This window comes from Amphiprion ocellaris, chromosome 10, assembly GCF_022539595.1.
Source record: "Amphiprion ocellaris isolate individual 3 ecotype Okinawa chromosome 10, ASM2253959v1, whole genome shotgun sequence".
NCBI classification, from domain to species: domain Eukaryota; kingdom Metazoa; phylum Chordata; class Actinopteri; family Pomacentridae; genus Amphiprion; species Amphiprion ocellaris.
The window spans coordinates 25,617,583-25,632,467 of NC_072775.1; the positions used below are offsets into that span (position 1 = coordinate 25,617,583).

Sequence of the window (14,885 nt, forward strand, 5' to 3'; positions counted from 1 at the left end):
GAATATACACTACCGTTCAAAAGCTTGGGGTCACTCACAATGTCATGTTTTCCATGAAAACTCACACTTTTATTCATGTACTAACATAATTGCACAAAGGTTTTCTAATCATCAATTAGCCTTTCAGCATGATTAGCTAACACAATGTACCAATAGAACACAGGAGTGATGGTTGCTGGATATGATAAAAATCAGCCGTTTCCAGCTAGAATAGTCATTTACCACATTGACAATGTCTAGACTAGATTTATAATTCATTTAATGTTATGTTCATTGAAAAAAATGCTTTTCCTTCAAAAATAAGAACATTTCTAAGTGACCCCATACTTTTGAATAGTAGTGTATATGACATGCTCTGACTGATACAGGAAATCCTTCCCGTTTTTCTAGGCCTGGTAAATGACTGTGCCTACAGCTCCTAGACACAGTCCAACCTTTGTTGTACAGCAGTAGTTTCTGGCAGCTGCTGCAGACAGTTCTTTGTTATCTGACTGTGTACTAGAGTGCTTGACAGCCAGGACAGCATCATTTGGTCTAGAAGAGCAGAAAAACATGGTGACTGCTTGTCTTCCTGGAAGTGTTTTTTTTTGTCATGTCGACATGTTCGGCATGATTCTGCTTTGCGTTGTGAAAACTGAACTGAACATGACCCTACTTGTTATGCAAACAATACTCCCCGCCATGTCTCATTTGTGCCATGTTCACACAATAAACACAAAGGCACACTGTAATTTGGCGCTCAGAATTGCTCTCATGTTCCAGTGTACAGGACACTTCTCAAACACACTGTCCCCTCCCTGGCAGACACCTGAGTTTCTTCTCACGCATTCTATGTTTTTCGTCTCATATTTCTCTTCACTTTTCTTCTTTTCCTGACATAACCTCCTTTTGCACTCTTCTCGCTGAAAAAAACTGGTTGAGCAATTACCAGAGGCTTGTGTGAAGGTTGGTTACCCTTGATTGAGTCATCTCAACAAATTGTTTTCGGTGAGACATCACTGCAAAATCAACCTGCAAGGACCTGTCCAGACGTCATTAAAGACCACACAGTCAGCCAGCAGTCACTTATCCATGTCTGCCCAACTGGTTTTACAGTTCCTCCTTTTTCACACATCTTTCCATTCACATGCCCCAACAACAAGTGGAAAAACAACGAAGATAACATGAGCATACATGCTTGCTGCTTAGATCAACCTTGTAGTAGGCGTTCCAGTTGGTTCGTGAGTTCATGACTCATCCTGGAGTCATGCATATCCCACAAACGCACACCTGTAATTGATGATGAATAAAAGGAAAGAAACAATTTTCTTCTATCTTGGCACATCCCACAGTGTTTCTCTTAAGAATTCCGTTAATGTGTTGTGAAATCAGTTCCATAGCCCTTCTTTCACCTGAATTGGATGCACAGTAAGCCTGCCAGGAGGATAAGAAATATCCTAATTTTCCAAGCCACTTACAACATACCACAACCTCACCTTAGACTTCAATCACAATTCTAAGCCCACTGATTGAATTGCAGATCCTGTCAAATCGCTATCACCTTTCCCTTTCTCTTTGTCTCTGTGTTTCTAGCTGCTTCTCTCCTTTTCGCCCTCTCTCAGGGTTAGCTGAAATGCTGGGAGGAGAGCTAGGAGAGCTTGCCTGTGCGTGGGCGGTTTAAGCGCCTCTTTTCTTTTCAAGCAGGGGCCCACGCAGCGCCCTCATTTCCCTGCTAAATTTAAACCAGAGGCCATGTTAACAGTGTGATGTTATCGACCCCTTTGCAACCATACTTCTGTTGGAAAAGTGGCCTGAACCTGAGTTGGCAACTCCACGCCGCACATCCTGCATCATCACTCTGAACTCACAGCAACCTTTAGGCTCATGTTTTTCACACACACATCCATAAAAATTTGCATCATATGATGTGATTGAATTTTGAAGTCATTAGCCACTGTCTGTGCTTCCATACATTTTCTGCACAGGTTTGCCTTAATTCAGCACTGCTTTCCAGGTTCATTTTGTTTGACCACTCATGCGTTTTTGTAGTTTGTGTGAGCGAGGCAATGCTTCACTGCCTCTACGGCCTTCAGTGCCTCAGATTGGAGTTGAATGGGAAACGGAAAAAAAAGAGAAAAGAAGCAAACCGTTTCACTCCATCAATCATGACAGCTCCTTCTCTTCCACATCACTAGTTCCCCCCCTCGTTCCCATTTTTATAGCCACACATCTCAGCCCATGTCATCACATTTGCATTCACCCGCCTGCAAATTATACCGCTCCGTTTCCACAAGCGACGCTTATCAGCAATGATGTGTTTTCAGCTTGCATTGGCATTCGAAATATAAATGGAGGATAATTTATAATTCTCCCATGGATTTAAGCAGAATGCAAAAGCAGTTGCGATAGGAAGGGATTAAACCCAAGATGAGATAGGAACTCTTGCAAACCTTAATGTGTTCACTGCTCTGTTGACATAGTGAGTGGAGTTGACGGTAAATAAATTAAGCAATTAGGAACATCGCAAACTGCTATTCATGGAGTTAAGTAGCAGCTTTTATTAAATGGTACTCTTTAGTGCCCTGCTATGTCAGGAGAGCATGAGGCAGCAGTTTTTGATGTGCCATGTGTCTGGTCCAGCTGTAACTGGGACCTTGTAGGAACCTAGTTCAAGCTGCACTTAATTGGTAGGTAATAAAGACCATCCACAGGGACGAGAAGTTAGTTCTTTTGTCTTTTCATATATCAACAGTCAGTAGGTGATGATGGACATCTTCTCTCCACTGCACAATGAATCAGCAGTGTGTGACACTCGCTCACTTTGTGAAAGTCTAGCACAAAAAACAACAGGGGAAAGATGGGTGATCAGAAAGGCAGGCACCACTGACAGATTTGTTCTGGAAGGTTTGTGTCTGCTGTATAAAATTTGTGACCACTTCACCCATGTTACAAAGATATATACTTTCTTGTTTATCACTGATGGTATCTAGAAAAATATTAAAATTTGGCTTTCATTTTCTCAAGTTTAAAGAAGTTCATCTGCCTTGGGCTGAACGCTTTGATGAAAATATCTCATTTTTATTTGTAATTTAAAATTGTGAAATTTCAGGTAATCTATTTTGGATGCACTGGACCTTCAACAACAATTGTTGACGGTGAAATGCTGTTTTGCCAGTCCTTTTACCTCTTCCTGCTATCCCCTCATGTGCCAGACCCTTCACTTGTTGCTCTCCTCCATCTCTTCTCCCCGGTGATACAGTTCACCAGCAGCTGTTACAATAGTTGCACACCCTAATGATCAGATATAATTGTTTGCCAACACCATCCTCACCCTTCATTCCTCCTCAGTCCTCATCCACAACCCACCCCTTTTCTCTTCCCCAGTTTGCCCCTCATCAGTGTCACCGCTGTCATCTCTCCTGCCCCTTGTCAGGCAGGCTACTCATCAGTGAACTCCTCTGCAGTAACTGAACTGCGCGCTGCTGGTAAACGCTAGCAGTTGCGTTCTGCATCGATGGGGTTTGATGTCACAGGGCTAGCATAGCGGCACTGGTAATAGGATTTCATGCTCAGCACTGACGGAGCCCCGCAGCACAAAATGGGCTTTCACTTCCCCCAGGAATCACTTGGCCAAGCACAGTGAGCAAGGAGAATATTTTGAAAACATATTGAAATATAATGAATAAAAGGCCCTCCTTCTATTTCTGTAAGGAAGGAGGAAATGCTTCACAGATTCTGTGTAGTTTGTGTTATGTCAACAGTGAGGTAGTTATCATGCCAAACAGAGGTGTTCTGATTAAGAAAGAGAGGCTTTTGTTGAATTTACAGGCAAACAAGGCAGTGCATCAGAAACAATAATGAATTTTACAACCATTGCTCAACTTGGTTACACAATTTGGTTTATGCCACTCAACTTGTCTTAATTCTTTGTTTTTTAATCCTTCTCCTCCCTCACACTAAACCACACAGTTTTTTTCTGCCACATGACTCTGTTGACACCTACATTCATCTGTCTGCGAAAAAAAGACAAGTGCTTTTTTTCCTTGCCTGTTGTGTTGTTTCTGACTCATTTCTCTCCCCGCCCTGTGTCCTGTGTCTTCTCTCCCATCAGTGGAATATTGAGGAATCTACCGAGCATGTGAGTAACCCTCATGTGTGCTGCTGGGTTGTCTTGCAGGGCAGGCTAATCTCCCCTCTGCAATTTGGGGGTGCTGTGTGTGCTTGTGTTTGGATTATGTGTTGTGTGTGTGTAGATTTTATTTCCGTATAAGCCATGCCTGTAATCCACTTGGTGTGAATCCTCATGAAAGATCATAACCCCATCATAACCACAGCAAGAGGCTTGTGCCCAAATGATTTCTTGAGTGTGTGTGTGTGTGTGTGTGCGTGTGTGTGTGTGTGTGTGTGTGTGTGTGCGTGTGTGCGTGTGTGAGTGTGCGTGTGTGTGTGTGTGTGTGTGTGTGTGTGTGTGTGTGTGCGTGTGTGTGTGCGTGTGCGTGTGTGCGTGTGCGCGTGTGTGTGTGTGTGTGTATACACGTGTGTGTGTACTGGTCTAAGAGCTACTACAATCCCAGAGCATGAGTAGTATTTCCACTGACTGCGCACCGGTCTGATATTTCAACAATATAGACAACCTCGTAGTAACAGCTGGGCATTCGCAAGTGCAAGTACAGTTTGCATGGAATGCTTTCTCTCTGTTCTGAGCATACAGTGCAGTCTACGACTGTGTCACCATCCCAGTGTGATGCTGACATTAATCAGGCTCGCCTAACCTGCTGTCTCCCCTACTGTTCCAGATGACATGTCTATCTGAGGGGAGGAGCTGTGTGTTTTATCAGCTCCACACATCTCCAAGATTGCCACCAGCCTTTCATGTTCTTTTCATTTGCCTGGATGGCAGCTCACTGCTCCATGGCTGTCATGCAGCCCTTTGTTATGGCTTATTACCTCGCAGACGTCATATTGCACTAGTGTGAATACAGAGCCACTTACTGGTTCTAGTCAGAGATTCAGTAGAAGTCTGCCAGACTAACAAATACTGTTTTCAGTAATCAGACAAGGGCAAGTAAGTCTTTTTTAGAAAGAAGGTTTACAGCTTTTAAGAACCGTTATGAAAATAATTAATTTGAACACTTTTCAGGGCTGGTTGTGTGACATTTCAGAAAAAAGAAAGAAAAAAAAAGACAACGGTTACACAATCTAGTGACCACATGCAGAGGTTTATAGATGCATTTTTCCATATGTTTATATTATCAGGGCATGAGGTTTGGTTCTTTTTCCTTTTTTTATTAGTGAGCCAGCGGGAGGTGTTGTATTTATTTGATAGCACTAAGTTTAACAGAAACCTGGTTGCACTGCACATAGATTCCTCCAGCTACACCCACATGGCATGAGTCAGACTTGCCTCCTCTCCCTCTTCTCTTAATATGTTGATTAACACCTGACACACACAGATCTAGATGCTGTCAGAGGATGACATCTGTTCACATGTCTTTATTATTTCTTTAGCAGCCATGTTTAGGCAACAGTAGTGTGTGTGTGAGGTGACTAATAGAGTGTGACAAGCCACAGACAGATGTCAACAGCAAAAACAAAAGCATGTCTTGCTGACTTATGTCTAGTTCTCATGGAGTAGGATTTTGAAATAAATTTTTCAGTTTTTATGGCCCTTATAATGCAAACAGTACCTATAGAGAGTGTCAAATGTGCTTTTGAAAAAAGTATCTGAAGCAAATATAATTGTTTCAACAATGCTGTCCATCTTTCTCCGGGCATTTTCCACTCTAGTGAGGGTAGTGGTGTAGGAAGGCTGGTAGAGAAGAATCCATTTCTATAACTAGTCGACTTGATAATCTCTGTAATGCCCTTTGGTGCTGCTCTAAGCATTTGCTCTGAAGGAAACTTTGAAGTCTTGCTTTTTCTATTTTCTGCTGAGTTTCAAAAGTGTTACTAGACCTGAATCGACCTTGCCATAATAGAGGGAAGAACGATCTCTGCAGCTGCCACTGCTGAGAATGTTAAAGACATTTAGTATGATTAAAGTAATGAGACTTCCTCTATAAAGTTAAAATGGCTTTATGATACAGTAATTTAGCATTTTTCCCCTGTCTCTCTTAAAGGCTAGTATGGGAGCACCAAATGTCCCTTAAAGAGAAAGGCAGTAAGAAGCATTGTCAAACAGAGCTGACTTATATAGACTGTTAAATGTTCTGCTATAGTGATGAAATTAAAACTTCATTAGTTAGAGAAACAGCATTAGGGCAAAGCCATATATTATTCCAAGAGTCTAAAAAGTTTGCGAGGAGTTCGGGCAGGAAGGCTTGTAGGCATCTGTGTATTCGTCCTCTCAGTGGCCCCAGTCAGAAACAGACAACTCCAGCATGTGTGCTCAAGCCGCAGGCATTAATTTGTTCTTGAGTGTGTGCTCATGTCTGTGTGTGTCATTGTATGCGTGCGAGTGTGCACATTTATGTATATGTGTCTGTACATGCATGCATAATTTTGTGTGTTTTTATATTAAATATATATATATATATATATATACATTGGTGAGTATGTGCACTATTATATGAGTGTGCCTGTCTCTTTACATCTGGGCTTCGTTCAAGCTCAGAGAGTGTTTAATTCTAGTGTGTGGGTGTGTTTTTATTCAGACTGATGCAGTCTGGTGAAGTGAGTGCCAGCACTGCAGTAGGTTACCAATAACAGTGTGTTACCTCAGTTATTTTTTCTGTCTGTTTGCTCCTGACTGCTGAGTTACTGATTTGTTCAACCACCTTAGTGTGTCTGTGTTTTTGTGTAAAGACTGTTTGGACGTACACCCAGAGGACGATAAATACCAAGAAACTAATTTCATTTTTTTTAATGAAGTGTGTAATATCAGTTGGATATTTATTTATCTTCAGGATATATTTCAGAATTTTAACAACAGTCTAGCAGTCATAAGAGTGCTATTTTGTGGGCTTCAACAGACTGCAATGTAGTGATGATCCTAAGCTCCTCTGGGTATAATCTCTTGCTTATCCATGCAGCAGGCATGAACACTGACACACTGGTGATGTTCTGGTTCATTTGGTTGGTTTGTTGGTTAATGGGTTCAGCGTGTGCCTTATAAAATGGGTGCAGGAGTTTTTCTTGTCTAAGGAAAGTTCCTGGTCCTATTTGTGTGCCTTCAAAACCTTCCTCTGTTAAATGTTTTGTTTATAGGCAAAGTGATCAAGAAACTACAAGCGAATGGAGAAGGGGTTTTAATCTTTTTATTGTTTCTTTTGGTGCTGTGTGTTTTTTTCAGGGGAAAGGAGCTTGTGTGAGGGGGGTTTGTTTCTTTTCCCCACTGAGGAGGTTTCGCTCAGGGTCACTGATTCCTTTTAATGTTTGACCTTGTGATTTTTCCATTTTACAGGAGGCTGTCATTGGTGGACTGCAGTCTGAAACCACCTACTCTGTCACTGTAGCAGCGTACACCACAAAGGGAGATGGAGCTCGTAGCAAAGCGAAAGTCATCACCACAACTGGAGCAGGTAAGAATTGGTTATATCTGAGTTTTCGTGTAAAACAGAATATACAAGATAAAGAATATCTGTTTACACTGAATACTGTGGTATTATCTTTAAGGCTTAAACCCAATAAGCTTTGTCTTCCTCATTCAAAAGTGTAATAGGACTAGAAGGCTGTCAAATGACTGAAATGTCATGTATCTATCATGTCACTATCAGTCAAACATTTGGACACACTTTCTCATTCAATTTTGGTTGGTAGTGTAGTTCTAGTGGGATGTATGTTAGTTTCAATGTGAAAGATGAATAAACCTTCCCATTTGTAAGCAACAGTTGAAGTTCTTTGAACAAGGCTTTGAACCTTTAGCCAGCTGAAATTGATACTGCATCTCTATAAGAATAAAATTGCAGTTAGTTACCATAGCTGAAATGATATGACCAAAACATGTAACCTTCACATTCTCTATTTAGGCTGTATGCTATTGCACAGTCCTTAGATTTAAACTATGTTTAATCCTCTGAACCTCATGTATTTTTTATTTTATTTTTTTATTTTTTGCTCCTGTCACAGTTTTGCTTACTCTGGATTCTCTGCATTTTTCACTTCAATATAAAGTCCTTTATCTCTATAGAAACAGCACAACCATGGCTATAAAGAGAGAGAAACCAGTAATGTTACATCCAAAGTTGTTTAAATCAATCCAACTGGGCTTTAAGAAGGTTCCTTGAAAAGGAACCTTCTTAAAGTCCAGTTGGATTGATTTAAACAACTTTGGATAACCATGACCTGGATGAATGAGAAACTACACGGACAGTAATGTTACAGTTACAATGCAGTAAAAAGAAAAGGAAATAACAAAAAAAAGAACTAGTTGAACATCTTGATTATTTATCTTGCAGAAATTGAAAAAAAAGGAATCAATATTTACAAGTGCCCACAGTTGTTACCAGTATTGGAAAAAATGGTTGCTTATTTGTACATATTGCTTATTTACAAGGATTAGAATGAAAGTTATTAATTTTGTCTCTATTTCAATCTCTTTTGCAGTACCAGGCAAGCCTACTATGATGATCAGCACCACCATGGGCAACACAGCACTGATGCAGTGGCAACCGCCTAAAGAAATGGTGGGGGAGCTGATGGGCTACCAGCTGCAGTACAAGCGTACTGATGAGGAAACGTACACCTCACGCGAGCTGAGAAAGACTGATGACCACTACACTGTCACTGGTCTGCATAAAGGCGCCACCTACGTCTTCCGCCTGAGCGCCCGTAACCGTGCAGGCATTGGTGAGGCCTACGTAAAGGAGATCAGCACCCCTGAAGACGTTCCCTCAGGCTTCCCCTTTAACCTCAAAGTTACAGGATTGACACAGTCCAGCACACAACTGACCTGGGAAGCCCCACTGCTGGCAGAAAGGAATGGCAAGATCATATACTATGTGGTGGTGTACAGGGACATCAATAGTCAGCAAAACAGCACCAACCGCACAGCTTACACAAACATGACTATCAATGGCCTTAATCCTGACACCACTTATGACATCCGGGTGCAGGCGTTTACCAGCAAGGGCGGTGGACCCCTCAGCCCCAGCATCCAGAGCAGGACCATGTCGAATGGTAGGATAAGTGGTAGGACACCTGACTAATATTTACACATAAACACTCATAACATGTTTGATTTGAATACATAAGATTCCGTTTTATTCCATGATTATGTAAACACGGGAACTGGTAGGCGGACTGTGTTATATAATCGCTCATGTACCTCTACACACATAGCCTTCCCTACATTATACAGAAGCATATGCATGGACAATATATGACTTACTGATGTTTTAAATTCTTGATTACTGCCTCTATCTTTATCAGTGCCACGTTTTTCTCATCTGCCACTTAGTGTAGTACATCACTGTGTTTATTGATTTACAGAGTACTAATCTCATTACACGCTGCAGCTACATTACCATGCCACTTCATCCTGCCTCCCATTACATACATATCTGAAGCGTGTGTACCTTCTCATGCATTTTATAATCTTATAATTGTAAGATTTCTTATTTATAACCGTGCATGATGCCTATTTTAAGACACATGTTGCCACTCCCACTGTGTTGCATGTGTCATGTTGTGAATGTGGTGTAAAAAATGGAGCAGGCTTAGATAGATGAAGGCTATTTTTGTGTGATCTGTAATCAGCCGTGAACATGATTGTTGATGTTCTTTGAACATCCCAGTGGCCCAATACCAAGTTTGGCCATAAGGTATCACCGCAGAATATGTGTCACATTGTTTACTGGGGGGATTATTTGCTTTAAAGTAGTGTGAAATTAAATTACACACAGAGATTACATTTTGTAGTATAAAAGATGTATTACTTGTGATATTAATCAAAGAATTTTCCCATCCTAGATTTTCCCACCTTGAACTTTGGTGTCAAAGCTGTCATGAAAACATCCGTCCTTCTCACCTGGGATTTGCCACCAAACTACAAACCCCAAGCACCATTTAAGGTGAGTACCAGCCAGGTAGAAAGTTACCTGGTCAATGCATTGACAAAGACTAATTTATTTTATTTCAGTAGATATATACTACTTTGTAATATAGTTAACATTATACTTTTGATACTTAAGCTAATACTATAGAGTCAATAATATAGAAATATAACGATAACTGGATTTTGTCATGTACTGTACATACATTTGTAATATAACTGTATTGCAGTACACTATTAACTGTTAACACTTTCAACAGGGTGTGATAGAGCTTTCCCTATTTGAACAAAAAAAAAAGAGAATCCTTGGTCATGCTCATTTAAAATGTGTAATAATCTGTCAAAATAGTAATATATCAATTCACACACCATGGTAGAGGAGCAAAGACAATTTGAAGTGTAAAAAACTATTGGATATGCATCAACAGGCAAGTGTGACACTAGAGAACAGGAGATGAAGTGTCAGATGAGATGGGCACCTCCCTGAGGATGCAGCGTTTGCTTTTTGCTTTTTTATGTATGCGCTTTGGAGAGTTGGAAGAGAGAGTAGTGCATTTGTATGAACAATATACATACTGTGTGTGTGCTACCTTATACCATAACTCCCAAGTTTTTCCCTGTGTGTGCTTACAGATCTTGTATAACCAACAAAGCGTGGAAGTGCAGGGAAACCTGAAGAGAAAGCTAATCACACAGCTGCAACCAGACACCGACTACTCTTTTGTACTGACAAGCAGAGGCAACATTGCTGGAGGTCTACAGCAGCAGGTGTCCATTCGCACTGCCCCAGACCTGATCAAGACCAAGCCCAGCACACATCAGGCTCAAGGTGGCAAGATGACAATCAACCTGCCCAAGGTCCAGACCACCACACGTGTCAGGTCAGTAAACAGGACTGAACACAGGCTTGCTTTGATTCTGTGCCTTAATCCACCAATACAGTGTAATTGTTATTAACCGGCAGAGTTATTTTTATTTTTCAAAGGATATAGATATAAAAAATTCTAATTTATGATCACTACAAACAACACTGTTAATAGCTGTTTTCGGGGTTTGTTTGTGCCCATGGGCCTCACAACTAGTTGCTGTCAAAAAGCATCATTATTTGGGAGCTAATTAACCTACAACTTAGGGGTGTACAGTTTGGTACTCAAGCTGTATGGCGGCAGAAAAGAAGGACCCGCAGCTCGTCGTCAAGACGGCTCCGTCGATTGTCGGCTCCCAACTCCAAAAATCGAGTGATATCTACTCAAGCCAACAAGCCATCAACATCAGAATAGACCCCTCTCACCCCGGTCAGCCCCTATTCACTTCCCACCCCTCAGGCAGACTCAGAACCATCTGCACTCGGTCAAACAAACTGAGGAACAGCTTCTTCCCCAGAACTGTGGAGAGTCTGAACTCATAACACACTTAAAAACATGTGTAATAATTGTTTAATGGACACTTTATGAATGCATCCTACTGTTCACTACATCATTGCTGTTACTTGTGTACATACATATTTGTTAGATTTTATCTCTCTATATATATATCTTTGTGACTTCCAGTGACCACTACAACTCATGCTGGTACTATAAGAGATTGCCAACAGAATTTTGTTGTATTTTCAGGTACATTAATAATAAAGGCCTTTTTAACAGCAAAAGTAGCACAAATAGAATACTTGTATGCTGTCAGTACTGAAATTAGAGATGTCCTGAGCCTGACTCTAAGATCTGGATCAGAGCTGAGCACAGTGATAAGTGATCGGTATTGGACAGAAGCTAATCCCAAATTTTGTTTATGTTCATTATCATGCAAGCACACGAAACAACCTGCTAAAATGACTGTTTCATACATAAATGGATTAAGAGCACTATCCTAATTCATTCCAGCTTGATTTAAGACGTGTGCCAGCTGAAGATCTTTAAGCCTCAGAGAAATAATAGTACTTCCTTACTAGCTAAACTCCCACAATGCTACCTGCTTGCCAACAGAGAAGGGCCTCGCTCCTCTGCTTGCTACAGTATTAAAGTATAAGAGACTCCATCTGGTGGAACAGCCAGGTAATACAGCTAATCTACAAAACTTGAAGTGTGTATCATATAAGAAAATAATATTGGGTATTAGCAGATACTAAATATGAAATGACTCCGATGGGGAGCAAAAATAAAAAAACAATCTGTGCAGCCCTCACTAAAACTATTCTGAAACTTTGAATTCCAACTTAGACTCTCTGTCATTTTTGTGACACAGCAACTGGCCGAGCTGTGTTATCTTGTGACTGAATTGTAAGAGCAAAATTGTGCCTGACCCTTGCTAGTAAAGACTTTCCTGCGGACACACACACACACATACAAAGGCACATCTGTCTAGCGTGAGTGCACGCACAGTTGATTGGTAAAAAGATTACAGGGCTGTCAGGCCTGGCCATGGTCCAGGACAGATTGACAGGCAAAGAGTGCAGGTAATTGGGAATGGGAGAGTTGAGGGGAGTGTATGTGTGGGTGACAGTACAGGGGACAGTACAGGGGGTGAGGTATCTTGTTATGTGTCCTCTTCCACTACCAGATCTGAATGACTGTTGAATCTCAGTCCAGACCTGGAAACAAACTTTGAGTTTCAGCTGCTTTGACTGTCAGCAACGACTGATTTTACAAGTAGCTGTAATGGGGCAAGAACTTTAAGCTAAGAGAAGATAGATTGGGGCAGTACACCAGAGAGACAGCAACAGCTAACACATAAACACACACACAGATGTTTGTGCATTGTGTTTTCCCAAGCATGCACCTTCATTACCTACCTCCTTACGTTGACTCTAAACTCGTAAGTGTCTTTCTAATGTCTCTCTAAAGTTTCTATTTTGGCCTTTATGATGCCAGCAATATAATAAAATATACACTGGCTGGTCCTATTAACCTAAGGTATCCTATGGGGAGCTCTATTAGCTGCAGGCCTCCCTCAGCGGGATAGTGTTTGTTCCAGTCTACATGGCAGATGTTCTTAGTGATTAGCCATTAATTGGAGAATGCAGTGCCAATCTGCTGGTGTTCGACCTTGCCTGGACCCACTTGTGTAGCACTCAAATTTTGAATTTAGCCCAACAAACCTCACAGTGAAAGTATGTCTTCTAAATGTTTTGACTGTGTTATTAATTTGCTTGGCCGACTTTGATCTCAGCGTGTATGTGCTTCAGTCAGTCTGTCTTCACACAGGCTTTATTTTTCTTGGCAGGTGGTACTACATCGTGGTGATGCCGGTGTCCCAAGCAACACGACAGTTGAACAATCCAGATGAGATGGACCTGGATGAGGTGAGTGCCAATCGGCGGCTGATTGGTGAATGTGCCAGGTCAGGGGTCACAAGCAGCGTCTTCTGTTCCAACAGAGTAGTCACTGGTTGTTGCTAATTTGCTCTACCCTCCTGGGCTTAGGAAGGAAGAGGTGGCGGGACAGGGAGATTTTAAACAATGACTCACTCTGGGAGGTGGAGAGTGTCCTGACTGGCTGCCAGGTCTGCAGACAGTGCCCATCTGTTGATTCTAACAGCTTGCATGCACAGAGAATAATCTTAATCTTATATTACTGTTTGTGTCGCTTTTAAGCCATTAAACTTTATTTGTAGAGTACCTTCCAAAGCAGTAGTTGCAAATTATTGTCTTACCTTCATATTTTTCTTTATTGTTCCCATTATTTGGGTTTGTCAAGCGAGGACAGCGTTTTACATGAGGTATTCAAATGAGGATAAAGATTTATGACTGCTTTGTTATTTTTTGAATAAAGGTGTTCCTTGTCCATGAGGGAATTTACGCTAAATGGCATGCCTAAATGTTAATAGCATAATTTTTAAGTAAACTGTGAGGCTCGTTTGGTTTGGATCGCTATTGTTCAAGCTCCCTGTAGAAATACCAGAAATGACTGAGAGAGAGAGAGACAGAGAGAGAGAGATGGGACACACCGAGTCATTAAACACTGAGCAGGCCATTGTCTCCTCCCTCCGACGTAATGATTTAATAAAGCTACATCTGGTGGAGCACATGAGACATCACTGACAGAAAACAAAATGCTGCTGAAAACACAATGCCTCGGTGCTGTATGCTGTTGCTCATTTATTAACCAGGCTGGCAGTCATGCTGGGATTGTGTGCAAGAGCAAGCGTTAACTGCTCACTTCGTAGCTTGGCTGCATTTGTTGCCGTTATATCACTGTGCAATGGGCATTTTAGCTGAGTGAAATTATTATCTCGTATTTCAAAGCATGCTACAAACCAGACCTACACATATAGTGTCAATGAAAACTCATAGTTTTTTATGAGATTCCCGGAGTTAATGAAACTTCAGTTGCTGTGTTGCATATTAATACATTTTCAACCACAACCCATGAAGACATTTTCTCCAAAGTCCCAGTGATTGTAATGAAGAGTGAACCCTTTGCCTTCCTGTTACTGTGTGATGGAGTAAATTTAATCTCTTTATTATTGAGAAATGTCTTTTTCCTTGCTCCTCCTGCTAGGATGACAGAGGTCAGGGCCCCTGTATTGTCAATTTTGACTATAATCTTTGCACTCTTCCTCTTCTGCAGCTGCTCAAGTCAAGTGAAGGTCCTGTCCTAAGACGCCGACGTCACCTGGATTCCTCTAAGCCTTATATTGCTGCCAAGTTGGCTTCATTGCCAGCCAGCTTTACACTGGGCGATGAGAAGAGGTACAACGGCTTCTACAACAAACCCCTGACCAGCCAGCAGGAGTACCTCTGCTTTGTCCTAGCTGCACTTCGATATGAAGGGACAGACAACACTGCTAATTACGTAAGACACACACACACTGAGTAAAACTCTCATTTACTTATTGAGTTGTGATCATCATTCTTGACAAAAATTACTATTATCAATTTCTGAGAAAAGCTTTATATTAAATAAATGAATTTACCTGATCT

The 14,885-nt window shown here is 41.3% G+C and overlaps 1 protein-coding gene across 21 annotated transcripts in view; it reads left to right on the forward strand.

The window, feature by feature from the left end:
* The window catches only part of LOC111573927 (receptor-type tyrosine-protein phosphatase F), a 169,119-nt gene that overhangs the window by 115,784 nt on the left and 38,450 nt on the right, over window positions 1-14,885 (forward strand). For 7 of the 21 annotated variants that reach the window (XM_055014182.1, XM_055014181.1, XM_055014186.1 and 4 more), the window contains 7 exons: window positions 4,091-4,117; window positions 7,382-7,499; window positions 8,524-9,108; window positions 9,889-9,989; window positions 10,604-10,851; window positions 13,187-13,265; window positions 14,533-14,757. In XM_055014182.1, coding sequence (XP_054870157.1) covers window positions 4,091-4,117; window positions 7,382-7,499; window positions 8,524-9,108; window positions 9,889-9,989; window positions 10,604-10,851; window positions 13,187-13,265; window positions 14,533-14,757 — 1,383 coding nt within the window. The remainder of the gene's footprint in view (window positions 1-4,090; window positions 4,118-7,381; window positions 7,500-8,523; window positions 9,109-9,888; window positions 9,990-10,603; window positions 10,852-13,186; window positions 13,266-14,532; window positions 14,758-14,885) is intronic. The other 14 variants (XM_055014187.1, XM_055014193.1, XM_055014200.1 and 11 more) reach the window with 3 other exon arrangements.